This window comes from Branchiostoma lanceolatum, chromosome 4 (genome assembly GCF_035083965.1).
Source record: "Branchiostoma lanceolatum isolate klBraLanc5 chromosome 4, klBraLanc5.hap2, whole genome shotgun sequence".
Taxonomy (NCBI): domain Eukaryota; kingdom Metazoa; phylum Chordata; class Leptocardii; order Amphioxiformes; family Branchiostomatidae; genus Branchiostoma; species Branchiostoma lanceolatum.
Genome location: NC_089725.1, coordinates 7,825,980 through 7,847,710, shown reverse-complemented (window position 1 = coordinate 7,847,710; position 21,731 = coordinate 7,825,980). Strand labels below are relative to the sequence as shown.

The 21,731-nt window shown below is 43.0% G+C and overlaps 1 protein-coding gene across 1 annotated transcript in view; it reads left to right on the top strand.

The window, feature by feature from the left end:
• LOC136434146 (uncharacterized) overlaps positions 1 to 21,731 on the top strand; it is a 166,700-nt gene that overhangs the window by 87,037 nt on the left and 57,932 nt on the right. Inside the window, exons 80-106 of the mRNA XM_066426913.1 lie at positions 57 to 275; positions 872 to 1,057; positions 1,640 to 2,080; positions 2,481 to 2,747; positions 3,377 to 3,496; positions 4,084 to 4,212; positions 4,818 to 5,073; positions 5,422 to 5,636; positions 6,215 to 6,448; positions 7,015 to 7,266; positions 7,799 to 7,933; positions 8,724 to 8,870; positions 9,533 to 9,709; positions 10,395 to 10,562; positions 11,165 to 11,275; positions 11,871 to 12,056; positions 12,473 to 12,688; positions 13,952 to 14,233; positions 14,833 to 15,072; positions 15,596 to 15,718; positions 16,083 to 16,226; positions 17,155 to 17,334; positions 18,119 to 18,226; positions 18,777 to 19,046; positions 19,570 to 19,772; positions 20,382 to 20,685; positions 21,161 to 21,343. Coding sequence (XP_066283010.1) covers positions 57 to 275; positions 872 to 1,057; positions 1,640 to 2,080; positions 2,481 to 2,747; positions 3,377 to 3,496; positions 4,084 to 4,212; positions 4,818 to 5,073; positions 5,422 to 5,636; positions 6,215 to 6,448; positions 7,015 to 7,266; positions 7,799 to 7,933; positions 8,724 to 8,870; positions 9,533 to 9,709; positions 10,395 to 10,562; positions 11,165 to 11,275; positions 11,871 to 12,056; positions 12,473 to 12,688; positions 13,952 to 14,233; positions 14,833 to 15,072; positions 15,596 to 15,718; positions 16,083 to 16,226; positions 17,155 to 17,334; positions 18,119 to 18,226; positions 18,777 to 19,046; positions 19,570 to 19,772; positions 20,382 to 20,685; positions 21,161 to 21,343 — 5,496 coding nt within the window. The remainder of the gene's footprint in view (positions 1 to 56; positions 276 to 871; positions 1,058 to 1,639; positions 2,081 to 2,480; positions 2,748 to 3,376; positions 3,497 to 4,083; positions 4,213 to 4,817; positions 5,074 to 5,421; positions 5,637 to 6,214; positions 6,449 to 7,014; positions 7,267 to 7,798; positions 7,934 to 8,723; positions 8,871 to 9,532; positions 9,710 to 10,394; positions 10,563 to 11,164; positions 11,276 to 11,870; positions 12,057 to 12,472; positions 12,689 to 13,951; positions 14,234 to 14,832; positions 15,073 to 15,595; positions 15,719 to 16,082; positions 16,227 to 17,154; positions 17,335 to 18,118; positions 18,227 to 18,776; positions 19,047 to 19,569; positions 19,773 to 20,381; positions 20,686 to 21,160; positions 21,344 to 21,731) is intronic.

The window sequence follows — 21,731 nt, the reverse complement described above, 5'->3', positions numbered from 1 at the left end:
GGTCATGATTTTGCATGTAAAGATTATCATTGATGATATTGTTGTTATCAATGTAGGTTACTATTGCACCCTGAAGGCCGTTAACCCCAACCCAGTCAACGAGACGTACGGTGACATTTGTCCCGAGGGTCACTACTGTCCAGCAGGAAGTGACCAGCCCCTGCACTGTCCGGCCGGAACGTACCAACCAGATGAGCAGAGGGATGACCTGACCGACTGTCTCCCTTGCGGTCCTGGGAAGTACTGCAATCAAACAGGCCTCGCCAATGAGACCGGTGGGTTCTACAGTAAATCTTGAAATGTTCACAGTGTTTTTTATTTTTGAGAGGGTGATGCAGAATGCGCCATGTCATACCCACCTGAAAAAAACACACATTTCAATGCAAAATGCGCCAGAAGTTGAGAGAGTTTTGTGTCCGCGAACAAAAAAAATTGTAGCAACATCATTTCCAACCTCCGAATCCAGTATTCAAATTTTCAACAGTGGCGCAATCTGCGCACTCGAAATGCATTCTAGATATTCTATAGAAGCCTGTGCGATAAAAGTAGGACCCAGTGTGATAACCAAAGTTATCGCCCGGTCTGGAACACCTGTATCAAATTTTTTTGTGACCCAGGTATGACATGATACATTGTCACTCACTCACTCACTCATGACCCATGACCTCAGTGGTCGTAGGGGCGTCATGACAGCCAGCCGCAGTGATCCGTGCCCATCCTGTTCTGTCCTCGGCCTCTCTGATCAGCTGTGCAGTGCTCAGGCCAGTCCATGTCTTAATGTTGTCCAACCAGGTCTTCTTTGGCCTTCCTCGTACAGATACATTGTATATAATGTAAAACTGATATGTACTGACATGTATCTCCATTGCAGGTTTGTGTGAGCCTGGGTTTTACTGCCTGGGTGGAGCAAACATGTCAACCCCGCAGGACGGAGTGACAGGAGACATCTGTCCTGCCGGCTCCTACTGTCCCGAGGGTTCACCTGCTCCCTACAGCTGCAACAATGGCACCTACATGAACCACACCATGGCTGAGGAGTGCTATGATTGTCCCGAAGGTACGCCCTACACAGTTGAAAAGTGGTCTTAAGTTTTTTATTTTATTTATGTAGTTTGTTTCTTCATTTATCCTGTGTCACCATGGCATGTTTTAGTTCGCCCCAAGGGAGTAGAATATTGTTTTTGGTGTGACTGTTTGTTTGTGTGTGTTTGTTTGTGTGTCTGTATCTGTATCTGTGTGTGTGTGTTTGTGTGTCTGTATCTGTGTGTGTGTGTGTGTGTGTGTGTGTGTGTGTGTGTGTGTGTGTGTGTGTGTGTGTGCGCGCGCGCGTCTATGTCTGTATCTGTGTGTTTGTGTGTGTGTGTGTGTTAGTTTCTATAATACACAATGCAGTATTGGTACACATCCTGAGTGCTGCTATTTTTGTGGGCCCGGGCTGGAATTGTACAGTTGCAAAGCATTCTGATTGTCTTGTTTCTCAGTGTTCTAAATTTTATTTTTGGATAACTGTTTGTATAATAAGCACTCAGAACTTGTTGTTTTGCTGTCCATGGCAGCATTGAAAGCTAATCGAAATTTGATGGTAAAAATTGACAAAGTTGTTAGTGATGATTCCTAACATTGTTGCACTGGCCGTCAGGGTACTACTGTGTGAACGGTGATCGAGCAGACCCCTGTCCCCCCGGCTACTACTGTCCACCCAGGACCGGTGCTGACCTGCAGCTCTGTCCAGCCGGAACCTACAACCCTCGCACCTTACTCAGCTCTGTTGACCAGTGCACGGACTGTGACCCTGGGAAGTACTGTCAGCTGCCAGGCAGGGACTCCTACACGGGACCCTGCGCTGCGGGCTACTACTGTCAGTCCGGAGTCAACCTGGACAAACCCACGGGCAACCACACGGGTCACGGCGCCATCTGTCCCGCCGGTCACTACTGTCCGGAGGGTAGTGCGGACCCGCTGGGCTGTCCGGCTGGTCAGTACACGGAGCTGGAGGGTCAGGAAAGCTGCTCCCAGTGTGAACCTGGCTACTTCTGTCCGGACAACTCTACGTCGTACACAGACACACTCTGTCCAACAGGTGAGGTTATGTTTTGTATTCAGGTACATACGGAGACTGTGGATTGGTGAGTTCCACGGCCATGAAATTCATTACTTTTGGGACCTATACTTACTAACTTCTTAAGCTGTGAGTTCATCAATTTAGCAATAATCTCCACTGCTGTGGGGTATACTAGTCTAGCGCAGTGCAATTCATTAATTAAGTGATGAATCTTCGAGTCACTGTAGAATTTACATTGACTTTGAATTGGGTTAGCATTAGTGTTTTACTAAGTTTTTCCATACACATGTAGCTGTGGATGTTATTTCTCAACAAGTTGTTCATGGTTTTAGAAAGACCATGTCACATGTCCCAACAAAACCATGGTAAGAGAGAATTTGATACAAATATATACTAAAGACTTGATTGTGTTTTTCAGGTCACTACTGTCCAGGTGGCACGACCTCAGCCTACGAGAACCCCTGCCCCCGGGGGAGCTACAATCCCGTCAACGGCAGTGACAGTGCCGACGACTGCCTGTCCTGTCCCGCCGGACAGTACTGCGAGGCAGACGGACTGGAACAACCCACTGGGAACTGCAGTGCCGGCTGGTACTGCACAGGGGGCGCTTATATGGACCAGCCTTTGCCAGTCAGCAATGCCACAGATCTGTCTGAATGCACCTGTCCACTTGTTAACTACACAGGTGGGACATATATCCCTTTCTAGTCAGATAGTGAAAATCGCTACTGGATCTTATGTTTGTCTACAATCACCTGTTCAGTTGAAATCCAAGATAACTTTGAACATGACATATCACGAGACTATGACTCAGTTCTGTATGATATAGTATTGACCTAAGTGTCCAATATACTAGCTACACTATCAGCCTATGTTGTTGTGTTGTTCACCTTGTAGTTCCGAGTGACACATAGTTTCCTTGCTGTTCCTGGTAATTTTTTTATAGGAAAGGGTTGCTAGCTCTTCCCCTTTAACATGCTTGAGGCACCTCCTCAAACACAAGACACCCATTTCATGTCCCTTCCAAAAGACGGGTGCAGCCCCAACGGAGATGCCCTGTTCCAGGATTTGAACCAGGTTCTCCCAATTACCAACTATCTGTATCTGTATCTATATAGCCAGTATAACACACCAGCTTCGCAGGCACGCGGCGTGGCAGCAGCTGGTTATACTACACTGAACGGCCTATCACACCTAGTCTTTGCACATCAAACTGCAACCGACTGGGAGCTCAACTGTGAAGCTGCTACCAGTTGAGCTACAGGGACATCCCTTTCAGACTATGTGTGTTAATGGTCTGTACCTATTCCTCAGGTGGGAAGTGCTGGCCGGGTACGTACTGCCCCAGCGGCTCTGCCTATCCAGTGTCCTGTGATGAAGGCTCCTACTGTATGGGTTATGGCAGGGAGACACCCAACGGCCCGTGTGATGCAGGTATGTGCTATCCATGTTTCAGCTGTATAAACAACACCTGCAGTTACATGGAAAAACTGGCCATGTTGAGACGTTTTGTTTTAAGCTTTCTGCCCACTGTACTAATTTTTTATCTATTTATTTATTTTATTAGTCAAAATAATACAACTGTACATAAAGGACCATCCAGCAAATCAATCTTAAGACATCATAGTATAACATAGAGTATTCCATTTACTAAGGTGTTTCTCTTGTCTTCCCCTCCTTGCCGCGATTATATATTCTATTTTGTAGAATAAATTAACATACTTTAGGAATGTCTGAAAATTTAAATATGATTTGCCTCTGCTTTTTACTAATTTTCTTAAACTTTTGTACATGTTGTGGGCAATGTTTGATACGGAATTCGGAATTCTGCTGCAACAAAAAAAGCATCATTGAATGTCTTTGCAAACTTTTTTCAACAACACGCTGACACTTTTCCGACTGTATTTTGTGGAATTTTTAAAACTGTAACATGGCTCATGTAGATACTTGGTTGTGAATAATAAAACTATGCTATTGTGTAACTAAATGTGAATTATTGTGTTTTATTGTGTCTCCTCCAGGGTATTATTGCGACGGTGGTGTGTCTGAGCCGGACCCTGCAGATCGTGTGTGTACACCAGGTCACTTCTGCGTACAAGGCTCGGCCACCCCTCAACCCTGCCCTGCTGGCACCTTCTCCAACATGTCAGGTGGGATTGCATTGATGGTTTCTTTCACATAATCAGTAAATTACCTTTAAACATAACACAACAGTTTTGTACAGTTAGTAGATAGCAGGGGTGAGAAGCAAACCCGACCCCTGCAATCTTTGTTAGCAAAGCCAAACAAAAAAGAGATACAAGCTGCGTAAGGCTGGACTGTTAGGTTTGTTTCAATCACACCGGGATGGATCCCTACTCTCTTTTCAATAAATGTGATGAGTTCTTTAACGGTTCTCCTTAAACATGGGGCCTCTGGTTCTAACGCCCATCCAAAAGGATTGCCGTAGCCATAGCCAAAGCCCAAGCCGAAGCTTCGTAGGTGCTCATTTTCAGCTGAGTGAAGTGAGGAAATCCTTGTTAAGTGCAATCATGGCACAACATTGGGGTATGTCAGGGTACTTGAACGTATACTAGAACCTCTTGATTTTCGGGCAAACACTTGAATCATTACGCCACACAAGGACATCTAATCACGAGACTGCACTTATCCACCAGGAGACTGGTAGCAAGGTCATTAAAGATTGTACAACATGTCACCGGAAAAGATACATATTTACCATTGACAGCTGTTCCTTTCTCCTGTGTATGAACAGGTAATATCGAAGAAGACGACTGTTCCCCATGCACACCTGGGTATTACTGTGAAGGTCCAGCGAACGTGAACGCCACCGAGCTGTGCTCCGCCGGTTACTACTGCCCCGGCGGTCAGAAAACCGCAACCCCTGACCAGTACAACTGCACTCGTGGTCACTTCTGTCCAGAGGGCAGTCCCGACCCCCAGCCGTGTCCAGCTGGACAGTACCAGGATGAAGACGGCGCCGATGACTGTAAGAACTGTCCCTCCGGCAGGTCAGTACACAACGTACAGGATCGTAACATTCATTTTTAGTTGTCTTTCCTTCCTAGTGTGGCCATGGTGCAATATGCATTCATTCTTGCGTGTGGTCAAGTTTTGAGCTCTTTACAGTCCCTCCCAGGAAGTAGAAATGAACGATGCCTTGTGAGATGCAGGACTGGTACTATAACTTATTTGTGTCCAACAGTGGCGCCTAATAAGCTGAATTAATGTCTGAGTACATTATAACAGAGGTTAAAATCATAGTTGTAGAACAAAGAAATTTAGCTGTTAAAACAAGATGTTACAGTATACCATATAATGTTTTATTTTTAAAAAATTTTTTAAAATCCTTTTCTCAGGTACTGTGACCCAGTGGAGGCAGCAGCCCTGTATGGAGTCCTGAGCCATGGAGTCATCACACCGGTGGACTGCCCTGCAGGGTACTACTGTCTACAGAACACAGGCTCCCGACACCAGCACCCGTGTCCCGCTGGTTACTATAGCAACACGACCAACCTGGAGCGAGAGGACCAGTGCCTGCCCTGCCCCGGGGGAACTTACTGTGACGCTCCAGGTGAGAATACGCGAAACAATGATTATACAGTACCATCAACCTTACAGTGGAAGCTGAAAAGCATTACAGTTACATACGCCAAAAATAGTTACTCCAGCAACTGGATAAAATTTTGAAATTTTATCCAGTTGCTTGGGTAACTATTTTTGGCGTATCTTATTACCTGGATGTCTAACCTTCATCAACGCATTACAGTTACATGTTTTCAATTTTTATTGGTAGAAGGATATAATGTATTTTCAAAGTGCAGTCTTTGGTGGGACGATCTGTTGCTATTTTTATCTTTTGTTATGCCTGTCATGCTGTGTTCAATAGCATAAAGATGCAGTTCTTGACGAATGTATAATTGTATTGCCTTATTTTATTGTATAATTTTTACGATCACTGTAGAACGCAGGAACTACAAATTACATCATATAACAAAGGCACATTTCCCAATTTCTCTGAAGCTTGTCCTCTCCTTCTGATTTTTTTACTGCATACATTTGCATAGATAATGAAAAAAGATTGCTGTGGATGTACATAATATATGAATTCATGGACCTGTAGTTACTGTATGTTGATTTTTTCCCTTGCAGGTCTGACTGAGTACACAGCATTGTGTGATGCGGGCTATGTGTGTGTGTCGGCATCGAACACCTCCCAGCCTGAAGATGGGACGACAGGTCACATCTGTCCTGAGGGGTCGTACTGCCCCAGGGGGTCGCACCAGGAGACCAAGTGTCCGCAGGGAACCTTCAGCAACAGGACTGGACTGTACAATGTCAGCGAGTGTGAAGCCTGCACTCCGGGTTATCACTGCCTCACTCAGGGTAAGGCAGAATTCTTGAGTATCACTGCCTCACTCAGGGTAAGGTTTCCATGGTCCCTCCATGAAATACCAGCTAGTCTTGCTTATACTTATCAATGAGTGTTCTATAAGATCTGGTGCCCAGAATCTGTCATGCAGCTTTGGTTGTTTAAAATCTTTAAATAAGAAAAATGACCGTCCAAAAGCAGGGGACAAGCAGTTTCTACTATCTTGTCACAGTCAAGCTTATTTCTACTCATCATATATTTCCTCCTACATGTATCTCAAGATGCTGTATGAAATTTGATATTCTTTTTTCTTATAACTCATACCTGTCTACTCAAAATGTTGATGTCAGCTTGTTGTAACGTTACATTATGAAATGTAGATCTGACATTATATATTCTTGGTATCTCTCCTACTTGTGTATGATTGATTGATTGATTAATTGATTAATTGGTATCTCTGTACTTATTTCCATGACACATAAAGCTGCTATCTTAAGTCTTAATTTAACCTGTTATTCAGAAGTCAATGCTCCTGGTCTAGTGTTTGTTCCTGATGTGTTTACATGACGTGTTTTTGCAGGGCTGACTGAGCCCACAGATGAGTGTACTGCAGGTCACTACTGTAGTCTGGCTGCCATCTCTCCTAACCCTGTCCTGCAATCCTACGGAGACTACTGCACGGTCGGCCACTACTGCCCCCAGGGTACGGGGGAGCCCGTCCCCTGCCCCCGGGGAACCTTCCTGCCCGACACCGGGATGGACGAACTGACCGATTGTCTGAACTGCACTGGAGGGAAGTACTGTGAGAGGCAGGGACAGAACAATGTCACAGGTCAGGACTGGTCATCTTCTGTTGTGTATACATTGTACTACATGTACATGTACACACCATCTATACATGGTATTGTAGGATACCTGTTCACACAGTACCTGTTTTAAAGTGTACAAAACTTTAACTCTATTTGACAATCAAACCTAAATTGTTGAGTTGTTAATAGCAGACTGAGGTGTTTTTTATCTGCTTATAATATTTGTATCCAGACGTTTGTGAAGCAGGACTATTCTGTGGTAGTGTTGCAGAGACAGCTACCTCCATCACTTAGCCTCCACCAGGCCCTCCTACAGGCATATGGATTGTAGAATCCAGCAGAAAAAGGAATAATTAGCCAGTAGAGTCAGTCCACGGTGGAAATCACATTTCGCCCGCGTAGGAGCCTGCAAATGAAACCCCGGCAAATCTTCTCCTTATACAAATGTAGCCGGCGTAGTTAGTCTGGTAGAGACTACCTCTCACTACCAATTTTCTCTCAGTTCCTTGAGTATTTGTGGAAACCATTCAGTTTGACTGTTCTTTTTGGATCCAGATGACTGTGAGGCAGGGTTCTACTGCAATAGTGGTGCGTGGACAGCCACTCCTACAGACGGAGTGACAGGAGATGTGTGTCCAGCTGGCCACTACTGCCCTGTCGGGTCTCCCCTGCCTGTGCCGTGTGATGATGGTGAGTGAAAAACTAATCTTACTTCAATCATGTCATGTTGTGTCTTTAGCACCTTGCTTGCAGTCATGAAAATACATTTTGTATGAAGGTCAGCAGATGTTGTCTGAAATGTCTGACTGTTTTGAAATTTTATCCAGTTGCACTCAAAATCAGTTACCCTATGTTCCTTATTGTCATTTATTTTCCTTCTGAATCATTTATTTGTTCCAGTCACTTGTATTATAACTAACACAATCATATGTAAGCATAGTCCCACTTTTTGGGGCTCAGCAGTATGAGAGAAGAAGAAGAAGTATGCCAAAGATAATTACTCAAGCAACTGGATAAGATTTTGAAACAGTCAGACGTTTCAGACAGTATCCACTGTCTTTCATCAGTGACTAACGATAGAACTGAGAACACCAGGTTTTATACCAAAACTCTGAATAGATATGTTAATGAGGTTAAGACAATTTAGGATGTCTTGAAGTAGTCTTTAAAAATCTTATCCAGTTGCTTGAGTAATTATTTTTGGCGTGTCTTATTACCTGGATGTCTAACCTTCATCAACGAAGAAGAAGTATGTTACATCGTCAACCGCTGTATGCACTGATTCAGAAGTGATTTACACAGCTGTAAAAGTTTATGAAGGTTGACATGTATTTAAAACAGTAACATTGTCATAATGTTAAGCTTCTAACTCTTTTAAAATGTATAATGTTTCTATGGTTTTTTTATATACCCGAAATGAAGAATGAATGAAAAAATGAGTACATCTGAAAAGTATAATCTGTTCTGTCATGTTGTATAGGTACGTACATGAACCACACCCAGGCTGAAGTCTGCGACACGTGTCCGGCGCGTTACTACTGTGTGAGGGGCGACGTAGCTGACCCTTGTCCTGCCGGTCACTACTGTCCAGGTGGAACCGGTTTTGACTGGAAGAACTGTCCCAGAGGTATGAAACGGTCATTGGATCATTTGCCAGGAAGTTAATTAGCAGTATTCACACTTGTCTAGCACAATATACCCAATGCACTAGTTCTAGATTACACTCTATTCAGGTCTGAGTGAATGAATTAACAGAGTACAAAAATTACCCCTGCAACTAAAAAAAGTACTCAAGAATAAGTTTTGTAAGCATGCAGTTCGACGTTTACAGACATCAGTTGCTTATTATTTGTCAAAAAAAATTGAAATGACTTTTGTATTTAATATCTCATTATCTGCATGTCTAACCTTCTTTGATGAATGATTTATTTGCATGAAATTGCACGACTGTCATACAATAGCAGCCGTTATGGACTGAAGTAGAATATGATTTACAAAGAATTAAAAGTTTACAAGTTGATTTAAAACACTACCATGTCATAATGGTAATGCCAAAGTCTATAATATAGATCGGTGGCGCTAGATATTTATTGTTTAGTAAATCAACTAGAAAAGTCAGAGAAGTAGGACCGATCATCATAAACACTTTTAAGTTTCTGTTAAGTGAGAGTTACATGTTTCTCTGTCTGTTAAGTACATACGGCCCTGTGGAGATGATGATATTATATCTTTCCATTAGGTACATATGGTCCTGTGGAGTTGATACGATATTATATCTCTGTCCGTTAGGTACATACGGCCCTGTGGAGATGCTTGCAGCAGCCAGTGAGTGTACCCAGTGTGACGGGGGAAGCTTCTGTAGCGAGAGCGGTGCCACCAATGTCACAGGGATGTGCGCTCCAGGCTACTTCTGTCAGTGGGGCGTCGACATGGCAACTCCCAATGGCAACCACACGGGCAGTGGAGGTATGGGAATAGAGATACTGTGAATGCATTTAAGTTCGCGTGTTTTTTATTTCGCGCTAAGGCGAAAATGGGGTGTTCACAGTGGTGTTAAGTTTGCGGCAGCACTATAGTCACATACTGCTACTGAAACAGTATTGAACATAAAGCCACCGCAACCCTTTCTGCATTGATTTTACAATAATTGGTTCCAAAGAAGTTTGTTCAAAATTTATACAGTTCTACATGTACCTAAACTCTGGAGCTGAAAATACTGGGTACATTATGATATTATGCACTTTTGTGCACCCAAAATTGGGTCTGTGCGCCTGATTTTTGACTGGGTGCACAGATACACCTTGTATTCATTTATCTAGACTAAGTATTTTATTGAGGATTAGGATTACATACCACTATTTTCGTACACTTAGTCTAGTATTCAGCATGTTCTTGACATTTAAATGTCAGAAAAGATGATGAAACCCTTGCTGCATTATTACTTGTATAAGATTTTTGTGTTAGGTTATGTATATAATTTCAGTTTTTAATTTGGTTTTGCTGACTTTCTACATTTTGTACTTTATTCTATGTTTTATATTCTTTTGTACTCTATCCAAATTTTTTCACATAGTTCCGCCAGTTCACCCACTTGAATTTGACACCTGACTCATACCTTCCCACTCAATCTTGTATCATTGTCATTCCTTAGGAGAGTGTCCCGAGGGGAGTTACTGCCCAGAAGGGACGTCGGACCCCATCAGCTGTGAGGCGGGCACGTACAACGACAGGACCCTGCAACCCAACTGTACATCATGTCCCCCAGGCTACTACTGTCCCGTCAACTCCACAACATACGTGGACACCCCATGTTGGACAGGTGAGATGCTAAAAAGTGATCTAGAACCAGTTGAGCTCACTAAAGAGCTAATCTTCCACTGATCATGACAAAGAAGACAGATGCTTTGTACAGTATCTACAGGTTCATTGTACCGGGAATATTCTTGTTAACTCTTTTTGATAAGTGTAAACAAGGACTATAACAGCCTTGGTGTAAACGTGAACCAGTTTAAAGCTTGCGGAAGAGCTAATCATCCACTGGTCATGACAGAGAAGACAGAGACTCTATGTACAGTATTCATCAGTTCATTGTACCAGGGAAATTCCCCCAGCTCTTTTCGAGAAGTACAATGAACAGTGGGCCACAGTGCTATGGAATGTGACCCCTTCCAGTAGCGTGCATGTTGGGTGAATGATAACAGTTGGGATTCAAACTCCCAACCTCTTGGTCCATGGGAAGCTAACCACTCTATCCTATGTTCATGGCTCTTCCAACCAATTAGCAATTAGTAAACAAAAGAAAATTATAGAAAAAAAACAGAACAGATATTGTTTACATCCGTGCTCAGTCAAGGCAAAGGCTATAAGAAAATCCTGCATTGTGTCCAATGGATCAAAACATGTTTTGTTTGTTTCCATCAGGTTTTTACTGCCTAGAGGGTACGGCTACCCCAACCCAATACCCCTGTCCTGCAGGCACCTACAACAACAGGACTCATGCTGACAGTGCCTTTGACTGCCTGCCATGCCCAGGTAAGATATACTGTGCTAAATATTGTGCACAATGTAGCTTTCAATCAGCAAAAACTGAATATTCTATACTGGCAAGATCTTGGATGACTACATGTAGGTTACATAAAAGTTCAGGTAGTCATGTAAGGTGGTTTTGGTATGCTATGATGTGACTGTAAGGCTGTGATGTGACTGTAAGACCATGATGTGACAGTAAGACCATGATGTGACTGTAAGACCATGATGTGACTGTAAGGCCATGATGTGACAGTAAGACCATGATGTGACCGTAAGACCATGATGTGACAGTAAGACCATGGTGTGACTGTAAGACCATGATGTGACTGTAAGACCATGATGTGACTGTAAGACCATGATGTGACTGTAAGACCATGATGTGACTCAGTAAGACCATGATGTTACTGTAAGACCATGATGTGACTGTAAGACCATGATGTGACAGTAAGACCATGATGTTACTGTAAGACCATGATGTGACTGTAAGACCATGATGTGACTGTAAGACCATGATGTGACTGTAAGACCATGATGTGACTGTAAGACCATGATGTGACTGTAAGACCATGATGTGACTGTAAGTTGTGCTCCTGTCCAGGTGGGCTGTACTGTGCTGGGGATGGGCTGTCCACTCCCACAGGTAACTGTGCACCTGGGTGGTACTGCTCAGGCGGTGCCTTCAGCGACAAGCCATCAGCCTACGTGAACACCTCTGACTCCTACAGCGTGGACACTGAATGTCCAATCTACTCCCTCAACTTCACTGGTGGCGTCTGTACACCAGGTAACACAATTTATTTCTCCTGAAACCCTTTCTACAGCAGTCTAGATTTTTTTACACCTGAGGTTATGTGCTTGTTTTCATGTTGACTCATCTCAAATTTTAAGTCTTTTTCAAGAATATCAGTCTGTTTTTGTATTGGGCTTGTCCAGAAACTAATGTTTTGTATCTGTATCACTTTGTTACCATACTATGTCATTGCATGTCCTGCTATTGCTGCATACTCTCCTTGCCTATATGATTTATCTATTTCATTTATTTGATAATATTCATTTAGCAATCTTGGGTACAGATGGATAGCCCCTTCAGCTTTATACAGCTACAAACAAAGTATTTTCCAAAAGAGCTAATGATGACACGTAAGGTCATGAGAGTGTGTTTCTTGAGAGTATGTTTGTTGAGTGTTCCTTATTTGTCAGGTACATACTGCCCCGAGGGTTCGGAGCGCCCCACCCCGTGTGACCTGGGTCAGTACTGCGAGCAGCACGCGCTGGACGCCACGTCGGGACCGTGTTCCGCTGGGTACTTCTGTAACGGCAGCGCTGAAGTGAGAGATCCCCAGCCCTGCTCCACTGGGCACTATTGTCCCGAGGGAACGGATATGGAGATGCCATGTCCTGCCGGCACATATGCAGGTTCGCTTAAGCCGGCGTCACAATTCATGCGAGCGTTGGCCGAATTTGTAGATCGCCCGACGCTCGCCGAATTTCAAAATCGCCAGAGGTTCGACCGTATTTTCCAATGAAATTGAAATCTCGGGTGACGTCCGTCGAACACTAAAAATCCCCCATGAGATGGTACCATCTCTTGGACATGGACGAAGTCAGAATCAACTAACCTGGTAAAAGGCCAATATTTGGATCAACTTTGATTTCTAAAAATCGCCCGACGCCCGCGTTATCGACAGGACGTCGGCCGTGCTTCGGCCGAAAATGCACATTTGAAGCTCGCCAACAAGTCGGTCGAGCGGAATTTCTTATTTGTGACGGGCGCTTTAGGACACTCGTAACCTTGCAAATACAGTCCTTTCTTAAAGTATTTTGCAGCATTTTGCATATTAAATATTCCAGGTACATGTATTTTGATGTGAAGAATTCAATGTTCACCTTTGTAGACAAAGTAGAAAATGCAAAATTATGCAGATTTGCCTACAACACGTAAAAACTTGCCATCACTGTACTTTCTTAAGTATATTCCAGCATTTTACAAATAGATATTCCAGGCAATTTGACAGTAAGAGTTCAATGTTCAGGGCAGATACAAGAGATAGACTTGCCCATAGGCAGTAATGCTTTAAAGCACTAAAACAAGGGCTCAGAAAAGTATTCACCTTCATTGCAAGGCCACAAAATTCTTATGCACCAGAAAGCCACATCTGTCTACTTTAGAATCATGCAAAGAAAATAGACAGTTGACCAGCTCGTTCTCTCGTAACAGCTGACAGACGAAAACAACCGTCAACTTTGACCTACTCCCAGCCTGGAAGAGTCCACTCGGAGCATGTGAAACCAAACCACAAAGATATCTCCTTACACCAAATAAATGACTGAAACATACAAATTTTGACCAAACTGGGAAAGCTTAGACCCTACCTGTTCCTTCTAGCCCAAAAGAATCCAAAATGGACCAAAATTTTCAAGAAAAAAAAGGGGTTTCAAAAGTTTAGTGTAAGGACCCAATTTGTGTTCGCAATTTTTGCAGGCCACTGCGCAACTCAACAGTCACGTCAGCCCTTCACCCTTGCAGACCAAGAAGGAAATGCCAACATATGCAGATTTGTCTATGACATGTAGAACCTTGTCAGTACTGTATTTTCTGAGATATCTATATTCAAGTATTTTGGATAAATATTCCAGGTATTTTGACATAACTGAAGAGTTTGATGTTTACCTTTGCAGACCAAGAAGGAAATGCCAACATCTCTGAGTGCACCCCCTGCACTCCCGGGTCCTACTGCAGTGACTGGGGCATGGACAGTCCCAGCGCCCCGTGTGCCGTCGGGTACTACTGCCCGGGCGGTCAGAACACCTCCCAGCCCGCGGACCTGGCCTGCAGCCCCGGTCACTTCTGTCTCCAGGGCAGCTGGAACCAGACCGGCTGTCCCAGCGGTTACTACCAGCCGCACTGGGGCCGCGGCGACTGCGATGTCTGTGAGGACGGCTTCTACTGTCAGGCATATGGTAAGGCGGCTTACAAACTGAGAATGAGTTTTCAGTTCTTTAACTCTCTATTCATTATGATAGTGGCATTGTGTGGCGCAATTGTTAGGGTGTTTCGCCCACAACCGAGAGGTCCCAGGTCCGAAAGCACCGATATGCCCCGATGTTGTGCCCTTGGGAAAGGCACTTAACACGACTTTCCTCACTTTACACAATTCAGCCCCTGGCTGTAAAGAGAGAGTAGTCAGCCTACCCGATAATTTATTCATTGCCAGACCCAGCCAGAATGGCATTGATATCAACAATAAAAACAAAAATTAAAACATATTCTACATAATACAAATCTTTATATACACCACTGACATGTTAAGTAACCATTATTCAATTGTCCTCTATATAGAATCATAGTGCATCTTTGGCCTCCCTGGGGTCAAAGTAGTTAATAAGATGCAACATAACTAATCATCTGAAAGCCTCTTATTTGCATATATGTCACCTTCAAGCTATGATTCTTTTACATTGAAACATTCTGAGACTCCCTTCTTTCAATCATGCATTGAGCAATGTATAATAATTATCATAATAAAATCATATTTCCTGTGACTCCCCTCCCCCCATAGGTGATTATGAGGTGCTTGACTATGACAACACGACTTCATCTGGAAACTTCAGTAGCCGGTACCGCAGCCTACGCGGAGTGTCCGTGCCCACGGTGTGTCCGCCCGGCTCCTACTGTCCAGCTGGGACCAAGTTTGCCTATCAGTTTCTGTGTCCAGAGGGAACGTACAGTAACAACTCTGGCCTGGCCAATCATACCCAGTGTACACCATGTGATCCTGGCATGTTCTGTCAAGGACAAGGTACTGTAAGATACTGTAATTGCATTTAAGTTTGCACGGTTTTTATTTTGCGAGAATGGAGTGTTTGGGGACTGTCACTGGTTTTAAGTTTGCGGCAGCGCTATAGTCACGTACTGCTACAGCGTTAGACAAAAATGTTCGTGATGGGTTTAAGTTCGCGTTGAAACGGTAGCTGCGAAAACCGCGAACATAAAACCGCTGCAAACATTTCTGCATTTACAGTAATGTATTTACTTTTGCAGTCGTTTTATGCAGTGTATTTCACAATGGGAGGGAAAAGGAGGCTTTTGCTCTGTATTTGAGAACATTGGCTAAGCTTTTGATATTTATTCTTGATATTTACTCTTTGTAGTTTTGATTTGTATGCTGCTTTTTTAGTTGTACGTCGTGTTTTGTGTGTATTGTAATCATGCACATGCTTTGTATTTATGAAGGGAATCTAGGAAGAGGGGTAAATCTAAAAACTTTTTTCTAATGTGGATTTCTAGTAAAACATCATCTGTAATTCCTGTCCTTTCCCCAGGGAACACTGAGCCTACAGACAACTGCACGGCCGGGCACTTCTGTAGCCTGGGTGCCTGGACCTCCACTCCTACTGATGGCACCACAGGAGACATCTGTCCTGAAGGAAGATACTGTCCGCCAGGTAATGTACAAGATTTGTGTCTAATCCTTGATTTTGAGATAAGGCAGGTACCGGTAGAATTAAATCAAAGACACATCTTGTCTATAGATGTTGTGTCCTAGGAAAAGGCACATTACACGGCTTCATCCTCCACCTAGGTGTAAAAATGGGTACCTGACTTTGGGTGGGGAGGTAAAAGGCAGTGGAAGGAGAGGGATGGGCTCCACTGTCCAATGCCATACTCTAGACACAGTATAGATAACATTCCACTGCCCCTACGGCCTCAAAAGAGCTATGGGACTACCTTTATCCTTTAGTTATATCTTAAATCAAAGGATACTTACAAGTAAAATATGCATCTTATCTATCGCTGTGTTGCTTACAGGGAGTGTTACTGGGACAGGCTGTCCAAAGGGAACCTTCAGCAATATGACGGGGTTGACTGAGGCACCTGAGTGCAGGGCCTGCACACCTGGCCACTACTGTGCAGACACTGGTCTTACCCAGGAGTCAGGACAATGCTGGGCTGGTGAGATGTCATTTTATACATTTTGTTTGCCCCTTCTACGATCACGAAAGAAGGTAGCTCTTGAAAGGATTGAGATCTTTGAAGGATTGAGCTTTTGAAAGAAGTGAGCTCTTAAAAGAATTGAGCTCTTGAAAGAATCAAGCTCTTGAAAGAAGGGAGCTCATGAAAGAATTGAGCTGTTGAAAGAAGGGAACTCGTGAAAGAATTGAGCTCTTGAAAGAAGGGAGCTCTTGAAAGAAGGGAGCTCTTGAAAGAAGGGAGCTCTTGAAGGAAGGAACCTCTTAAAAGAAGCCACTAAATTCCATCCTAATTTTTCTGCCTAAATATAGACAAAAAGAAAACTACTGTCCACTTAGCATACCATAACCCACACATTACAGAAAACGTGGGATGTTTCGTCTTCCACTGTTTCAGAAAAAGAAGTTACACCCAACAAGATAGAATTTAGGGTTAGTATTTAGACTAGAGTCAGCGCTGTGTTATCATAAATATATGATTGTCCTTCATTATTTGTTCATCTTTTTCTTGATACTTACATTTAGCATTCGAGCAAGAATTTGCAAGAAACTTTTCATTATTAGGCTTTTGAACAGTTTCTTTCTTCGCTATATTTTACACCCCATGTTAAGATTCTTAACTTGGCATGTACATTTGTATATCATGCTGTTGATGATATCACCATTAAAGGGATCATTCAATGACATGTGTATTGACTGTAACAGTAATATCTATGTATTGTTACAGTACTGTCTTCTCCTCTCTTCTCTTGGAAAAGAAGTGGTCCCTATATAGGCAGCTAAAGGAGAGTCGAAAATTTGCAATAAACACCAATAAACATTATGTGTATTATCACTGTAGGAGTTTACCATTAATTGCAAGGAGGCCATATGTATGTCACTGAATGACCTGTTGTTTATATCCCCACTAGGACACTACTGTTTGGAAGGCTCAGACCAGGCCACCCCGGTGGGTGAGACATTTGGTGATGTGTGCACAGCAGGACACTACTGTCCCAACGGCACAGACACACCCGTGGCCTGTCCGCCAGGAACGTTCCTGCCAACCCGCGGCATGGAGAAGTTAGCAGACTGTGTAGACTGCAGTTCAGGTAAGCCATTATCTTCTAAAGCAAAATTCAACTGTATATATATTAGGCCAATACATATCTACCTCTTTTCTAAAAAGAAATTGTCAATGATTAATCTCTGACGCAAACAATTGATGTTTCCTGTGTATCATGTAATATACTTCCATATATGTATTCTGTACCGTAGTGTTTAGTCTTAAGTTTTATAGAATTCATTTAGCATTGTTAATAGCAAAGACATATATGTCTTGACATTTTGTACTACCTACGAACTTGCAATACATTGTACCTGTTACATTTGTTGTGCAATAAACTTTGAATTGAATTGAATTGAACTGTAATTTCCAAAGCACTTAGTAATACCCAACTTTTGGACTGTGCAACTCCATTCTTTGTCAAGAAATGAGCAATATTTCTCCCCTCCACTGGTCAAAACTGAGTCATGTTGTATGTCTGCATAAAAGTTGGACATTCAAAAAAGTCAAATTTTTGTGTACAGTTGGAAATTGCAGTTCAGACTGATTTCTACAAAGTAACACAGATGAACTTACCAACTAAGTCTTCGCCTTGTTAAGGCAGCACTGAAGTTTGCTGTAGATCAACACTGTGGGGAAACTTGACTGACCCAAATTTCACACTGGAGTCAAATATAATTATTACTTTCAGCACATGACCTTGACAAGTATCATATCAGATATATGGAAAATTTAGCCATCCTTACTGTTTTGTGTGATGAAATTTCTCCCACTAACATTACAACTCACACAACACTCAACACTCAACTGATGTACAAATCTGTTTGCAGGTTATTACTGTGAGACTCCTGGCCAGACTAATGTGACAGCAGAGTGTGCAGCCGGCTTCTACTGTCAGCTGGGAGCCAACACCAGCACCCCTACAGACGGACTCACAGGTAAGGGGCACGACTGTAATATTAACTGACTTAAACAGTTCATCTACATTTACATTTGCATACGGACCTTACGTGTCAGTGACTTTGGCATGTTTAACCGATTTTTCCAGTTAGAAGTACTAAGTGTTGATTTCTTCTGTCAGTTCATTCTAGTGATGGATTTCACTTGAAATGTCCGGAAATAAATCTCCAAATTTCCAGTTGTAGAGTTTGAATTGTCTTTATAAACGGTCCATCTACTTGAAGATTGCAATCATTGATGAAATTGCTCAATGATAATATGAGTTTTTGTGCCAGAATCAAGAGGTTTTGGGTTCAAACCCCAGACATGCTCCAAGTGAACAAATATCAGATAAATTATGTAATATACTTTAGTAAGTCTCATAGACTATTTCTTAACAATTATTTCCATGATGCTGATTAGAAGAAGAATCACTCAAAATGCCCAGAAGCTATTTCTGAATCTTATCCAGTTGTAGAGATTGACTTGTCGTTTACCCGAATGTCTAACCTTCACCAACGAATGACGTTTAATGTTCCATCACTACAGGTGACATCTGCCCCGAGGGTCACTACTGTGAGTTGGGTTCCCCCTCCCCAGTCCCCTGTGGTAACGGGACCTTCATGAACCACACGGGAGCCTCGGCCTGCTACGTGTGTCCCGCAGGGCACTTCTGTGTGAACAGGGACCGAGCCGACAACTGCACCCAGGGGTTCTACTGTCCCCAGGGCACGGGGGCCGACCTGTGGCCCTGCCCTGCCGGGTACTACGGCGGGACCCCTGGGCTGAGGCAGGAGGCTGACTGTACAGAATGTGCAGGTAAATGTTCTCAACACTCCAGCATATCTTTCGATTGTTTTTTTTTCAATTTTTCGATAGTAAATATTGCTTCATTTTGTTTCCCACTTTGGTTGATTTCTGATTGGTCATTTTGACACTAAGGCTAATGATTGTATTCTAAATGATAGTGATTGAAGGACCAAGAAATACGAACTTCGGTTTCTGGTGCTCCTGTGCATATTTCTTGATTTTGATATCATTTTTTAGATGTAGTTAGTTATTGTTAATATGTATGTGCATTTAAACAATACAGTAACAGTTACTGTAAATGCAGAAATGTTTGCGGTGGTTTTATGTTCGTGGTTTTTGCAATGAACTCTTACGCGTGAACTTAAAACCGCGGCAAACTTTTTGCCCACCTATGACTGTAGCGCTACTATTGTTTCAAACGTGAACTTAAAACCACCGCGAACACGCCATTTTCTCCCCACTGCAAAATAAAAACCACGCAAACTTAGATACATTTACAGTACTACTATAAAACAATGTGTTGTCACTGCAGGTGGAAGTTACTGTTCCATCCCTGGACTGCCTGCACCTGAAGACTTGTGTGCTGACGGTCACTTCTGTATCGAGGGTGTCGACACCGCCACCCCTAACGGCCTGAACAACACCGGGGTGGGGGGCATCTGCCCACCCGGCTTCTACTGTCCCTCCGGAACTGCTGCACCAAGAGCGTGTGAAGCAGGAACCTTTAACTATCAGGTTGTCTAACTTCCATTTCCAGTTTGGTTTTACAAATCATGTCAACTATGTTACACACCACCATTTAGTTTGATTTGATTTTTGGTTTTATTTTGATTGCAATGGTGCAATACATGTTACAGTAGAACACAGGCAACTATTGCTGGTGTCGTGACCCATACATGATATACCCGTTTTTACACCTGGGTGGAGTGAGGATAGTCATGTCTTTCCCAAGGGCACAACATCGATGACGTCAGGGGATTTGAGCCCAGGACCGCTGGGTTCTGGCCATAGGTAAAAAACCCTGCCGTTACGCTACATGGCCCCACACACCTTTTGTAAAACCATACAATTTGCCCGATGTTATCATCATCACTTTTGTTTGGTCTCATTAGTTATCATATTTTATGCGATTCGACTGACTGTACCACATGCATTTTTCCTTAGATTAGTTGTTCTTTGATTTACCGGTACTTTTTTTGCTGTTTACTACATTTGTACCTCTGCCTTGTTTTGAGTTATTATGGTCACTTATAAAATCTTATTCATGTAATTTTTGTATTCTGTTGATTGGTGTCTTATTACGTTGTTGCAAGAGACTATAATAAACTTGTGTTCATTCGTCAGGAGGGCCAGGCGTCCTGTGATCCGTGCCCAGCTGGGTACTTCTGCTACCTGAACACCAGCGATCCCTACGCCAACATCTGCCCCTCCGGACATTACTGTCCCGCGGGCACAGAGTACGGAGAGAAGAACCCGTGTGCGGCGGGGACCTACAACCCGCTGCCAGGCCAGCAGAACAGCTCGGCCTGCGTGCTGTGTGACCCGGGAATGTACTGTCAGGGAGATGGGCTCAGTCAGCCCACTGGGAACTGCAGTGCCGGCTGGTACTGCACAGGGGGCGCTAGTGAAGCACAGCCTCTACCTCCAGGTACAACATGTACATACATCTCCATAATTTAACAGTAACAGTCAAGAAGATAAATTAAAAAATAATGTTTTAATGTATTAGTTAAGTCCATATCCTTTGCCAAACTCGGCATTCCAACAAGTTTTGGTTGGAAAGTAGTTGTGAGAAAAGTGTTGTGTGATTAGTTCGCTGGTTTGGAAACAGTTAGGATTTCTAAAAACATGAAAGAACTTACCACACTTATCAAAAAAGATAAGGGGTCCAAACTGCTGTGAGTGGTTCAAACCTTACAGTCTGATCGCCAAGTTGACGTTAATCCTTCCACAAATGTGGTATAAATCTCAACAAAAATGAGGAATAAAACTGAATCTTTACTCCTGGATTAATACATTTTGTATTAATGTATCAATCCAGTTGTAAAGATTCAATTTTATCCCTCTTTTCCTGACCTGGATGTCTAATATTCACAAACTCAACAAAAATGTTTTTTCCCCAGGTAATGTGACGGCCTGCACCCTCCCAGCCAACTACAGTGACGTCTCGATGTGCAGCTGTTCTGAGATAGCGTACACGGGGAACCGCTGTCCTCCTGGGCACTACTGCCCGGAGGGGTCCACCGCGCCGCGGAAGTGCGACGGGGGCTGGTACTGTCAGGGATACGAGCTGTCCACTCCAACAGGTAACAATAGTCAAAATCATTCACCTGTTTTAAGCTTTATTTGATAAATGCTTGTACAGTACTGTTATAAAGTTTCCTGCATTGCTCCAATTCTAAGCTCTTTTGAATTATCAGATTGCCTAGCATCCTAAAACCATGTTGAACAGTTATAAAATTATACAGAGTGCTTTTTGTAAGGTTTTGAAATTTGCTACTGTCACAATGTTTCCTGGTTCATGTGCAATTTATTCCTGAGCGGATTTTTAGAAACATTGTCTAAATATCTGGTTGTGTAAATTTCAAAGGAATTATTATTCAGTGATTTTGAAGCTGTTGAAACTATTCTAAAGGTTAGAAAATGATGTCATAGTGAAGGATCAATGTCCAAGACCATCATAAACATTGAGAT